This window comes from Apaloderma vittatum, unplaced genomic scaffold (assembly GCF_000703405.1).
Source record: "Apaloderma vittatum isolate BGI_N311 unplaced genomic scaffold, ASM70340v1 scaffold10809, whole genome shotgun sequence".
Classification (NCBI taxonomy): Eukaryota; Metazoa; Chordata; class Aves; order Trogoniformes; family Trogonidae; genus Apaloderma; species Apaloderma vittatum.
The window spans coordinates 17,597-22,030 of NW_009734655.1; the positions used below are offsets into that span (position 1 = coordinate 17,597).

Sequence of the window (4,434 nt, forward strand, 5' to 3'; positions counted from 1 at the left end):
CTCCTGAAGAACAGGCACGGGAACCACAAAGCCCAAATTGTGAAAAGACACGGGGAATCTCACATTTCTGTTTTCAGTTCTCATTTAGCAATGAAGCAGCAAAATGATGTATTGCAAGAAATAAAGTCACAGAACACACATACACCCAAACGCAACCACGGATACATTTTTCCCATTTTTTTTTTTTTTTTCTGATAGATGCTGTTATTTCTCTGTTTCTTTCTGGCTGTGCTGAAGTTTTGAAGAGCATCTGGTGCTTCTTTAACCTTTATCAGAATGTAAGAACCTCAGTGGCAATGGACAATCAATCTCATTAGTGCCAAAACCAACCATTTCCACCTGAGATTCTCTATGAACCCCTTCCCCAAGTAGAATCTGACTCTGCCCCTTTGGTGCCACTCTGTTGTTGGTTGTTGGTTTTTTTTTTTTAAATTAACAAACACAGCATATTAATGCAAATTTGATGTTTTCTAAAAATTAGAAATGCTCAGATAATTAGTTCAGCAATATGCAAAGTGCATCTATTTGGTTCTTTCCATAGATCACCTTCTGTTGTAAGTTTAAATTCCTTCACAGTTTAAAATATTGTGAAGAAATTATATGTATACTTTATGTATAGAACTATTTATATACATACACATATATACACACAACTCTGTACTTTATATAGCCATAAACACTCATTACTTAACTATTTATAGTATATACACATGGCATGAAAACACGCTCGGTGAAGAGCTGGTGCAGGCTGAAATCATTCCACCAGGTTTAATGGAACAACAACAGTGAAGCCATGAGTGAGTTACCAAGAGACACAGACAGACATCTATTAGATAAGTGAAAGACCAATTAAATCAGCTCTTCCATTTTCCTATTAGCACAGGATTGTTCCCACTCCATTCCACGCTCTGGATTCACATACAGTTATTTTGCGCTCACTTCACATGAGAGGGCAGCGGTGGCTCTTTTTTTTTTTTTTGTCTCTAAATGAAAGAGCAGTCTGTATTTACTCAGGCTCATCGCAACCTCTCCCGCAGAAGGGCGGCGCAGCCAGGTCCAGACATCTCGGAGGACTTGGGAACGCTGCGTCGCCGTTAGCTGAAAGCACCTGCTGAAGCGTTATTGCATGGTTACGGGACAGCTATCAACAGCTCACAGTCTGCAAACTCTCTCCCTCCAACAAGTGGTACAACTGTATAAATACATATTTCAGCACAAAACAGTTTAACACGAGGCAAGTCCAAGTACAAATGAGACCTAAAGGCCTATGGGTGAACTTTAAAGGCCAAGAGTTCTTCAGAGTGCATGTTGTTTAAGGAACGCAGATCAGGTAATTTCAAAAGAAGTTTGGTGAAAATAGAGGCTTCATTTGGGTGGTTTTTCATGATTAAGGTCCTTAATGCACGGATTAGTGTTTCCTGAAGTGCCTCCACAGAATTGACATTTTCTATTCCAGAGCGATCTAAAGAAAAGAGGGTGAGAGGGAGAAAGACAAAAAAAGGAGGGAGGGGAAAGAGAAAAAAAACACAAAAAAAGACTGAACGGATGTAGTCTGCAACATAAAGCCACTGTAAGAATCACTCACTACATTAACAAGCACAAGAAAAATTAAATACTTATGCAAGATGTTTCAAAAATACATATCAAAAGTCTTTCAAACATTACTTTGCATTAACTTTGTAAAGTATTAAGCTCATGCTGACCTGGCAGCATTCAATCGCCTTTTCCTGTAATTACTTACCCATGTTTCCAGAAAAGGACAGACTGAAGAACACAAAAATTTTGCTGAATCACAACTTTCAACACAATGAGAGAGGCAGGGCACAGGGAAGTAAAAATTTCAAACATTTCTCAAGCGATGTTAGAACCCTAACCCTATGCTAGAGGTTCGTGTCTGAGGGGGAAATCCCACCCAGGACCAGTCAGACTCGTATCTGTGCAATGGGATCCCCAGGGCAAAGCCTTCACATGACTGGGCACTATTTCTGAGTGTGTTGTGAAACACTTACAAAATGAAGTATGAGGCACCCAAAAAAATCCCAACTGAGGAAGACAAAATTTCAACACCAAGAAAAATACTATGCTTTCACATACTGCACTCACCCAACGCCTGAAGCATCTCTCGAAAGAGATCTGTATTTAAGAACATGCCTGCTGTCCTCAGCTGGAACCTAACTAGGCAGGTTAAAAGGACGATTTTTAAGCAAAACATCTCCCCTAATAGCCGTGCACAGTAGCTGTTTTTTTGAAGCCATAGCCTCTTTTCTTAAACTCTATGTAAATGCAGCAGGGCACATACATACACGAGTGATGGACGGGAGCAGCAATGTGCTTTGATGTGTGCACGTACTTAAGGACTTTGCAGAACTGGGACACAGAATGACAACAGCTTTCCGGAGCAGCACTGAGTCAGACCGCACAGTCAGAGTGGGAATCCCTTCCTTACGCTGTCACTGTCAATCAGACTTCTCAGGTGAACAGAGCCTAGGAAGTCCTCCTGGACTAGTCACTGCAGTTCCCTACTGCTATGGCAAAAAAATATTATATAATCCACTTAAGGATCCATCTTGAAGCAGTTGATATGTTTTGTTCTTTTAGGAAGGTTATTCCAGAACCTTCTACTCTAATAATTAGGAACTTTGATTAATACCAAACAATGTTCATTAGCACATATTCCACTCTTTCGTGAAGACTGTCCCTTAGGTCTGATAGCTGCTCTTCAAGAGAGCACAAGTTAAGCGATGCCTCTCTGCTTTCATTTGTTAAACCACCTATCCCACTTGCCCCTCACTTTGTAAAACCTTTAGGTTTGCTCTGCCCTTAGCAGGGATAATGACAATTGCACAGCAAATGCCAGATGGGGTTGATCAAGAGCTCTGCACAGCGACAGCCGTACCGTCTTGCCTCTGAAGACAGAACGCAGTCCAGCCTCTCCTGGCTGCCCTGGCTAAGTTACCGTGGCTCCCTTTCTTCAATTAGCCTGTCTTTCCTCTTCCCCTTAGTCTACCTCCAGTTGCCCCCAGTGGCCAGCAGCAGCTTTTGTTAGTGCTATCCATCAACAAGAGAGAATAGTACAAGGTGTGTATTTCATATTCTTCTACCACAAGGCATCACCTTCAGTTAAGAGATTATCTGGTCTCTTAAACCTGGATAAACCACATTCCTTGAGCTTTGTTTTCACCTCACTTCTTCCTTCTTCAGTGCCCATGATCCATCTTGGTATGTCCCCTCTGTTTTCAACCTATCCAGCTAACTATAGACAGAGGCGAGACGTTCTTTTATTTTTGTAATGGTACCAAAGCAATTCCTCAGCACCACAGAAACACTCCCATATGCTGGATGTACGGCCCTGCTCTTCCTTTCTTTGCCATACGACACCATAACTACAGGATGTACACAGTTACACACATTCCTTGCTATTACCTCTACTGCTTCTTTCTGCATGCTCTAAATATCCTTCGTAATAGTGGTTATTCATCCAGCATTATGTGGACATGCTTCTGACAAGTGTCCTCCCCACTGCCGCTATTTGGAGATCTATGAACACTTCTTTCTTTCCACTGGCATTTTTAAAAAAAAATTTAAACAGCTGAAAGTTTTTTTAGAAATATTTTTAACTAGTGCAGCATGGTATTTCATATCTTAAATCAGTCAGATTCAACAGTGTCACACTCCTGTCTGCCTCTGGAAGTCATGTAAATAATCACTACTTCACGAACTTCCTTTCAATCTTCTCTTCCACGACCTTCATTTTGAGGTGAAGTCTTAATGGCATTGTTCTCCCATCTTCAGTTCTTCTGCCAGTTCGAGCATCTTTCGCCTTTGCACGCATTTCTCTGTTATTCTCTCTGATGCCGTTCTTTAACTTTTCCTCCTTCTCTAACTGAGCTCTGTCTCTACCTTATGGGAAACAACTCCTTGGGTCACACCCCTCCTTGAGGAGTGAGCTGCAGGGGATTTGTCTTTCAAGATGTGTTTAATGAACGGGTGTCCACAATCCTTCAGTTCTACAGGTATCTTTTTCTCCTGGCAAGCCCTCATCCTGCGAGCATCTCCCCAGGAGCTATGTTGAGGCACTTCTGTTCTTCTTAGGTACCTGCTCAAATGCAAAGCTTGCTCACTTACTCATGCAAGTAACTACTACAGCATTTGAGTTCAGTTACAAGCTACAGAGTGAAGTTGATCTGAAAACTGCTGGACTCACAGTGGCCATCAAGGCTTCTGAAGCTCACCAAATCTGAACCACCTGCTCGTTACCATTGCTCAGACCACAGCGGAGGCTACAGCAGCTGCCCACCCTGTGCTACCACATTTCAGTTAGGTCACACACAAAGCTATGAGACTGAACTGTCCTATCCTGCTTACAGAGGCTTCACATGCCCACAGCACTGTGTCTGGGGTGCTTCTCCCCAGCAAGAAAGGCGCGGGGCTGAA

General features: G+C 42.3%; 1 protein-coding gene across 1 annotated transcript in view; it reads right to left on the reverse strand.

Moving 5' to 3' along the window:
- Positions 1–436: 436 nt before the first annotated feature.
- Positions 437–4,434, reverse strand: part of LOC104279170 (nuclear receptor subfamily 1 group D member 2-like) — an 18,343-nt gene continuing 14,345 nt past the window's right edge. The window contains 1 exon segment of the mRNA XM_009876362.1: positions 437–1,462. Within this exon segment, the coding sequence (XP_009874664.1) occupies positions 1,266–1,462 (197 nt within the window). The 3' untranslated portion in view covers positions 437–1,265.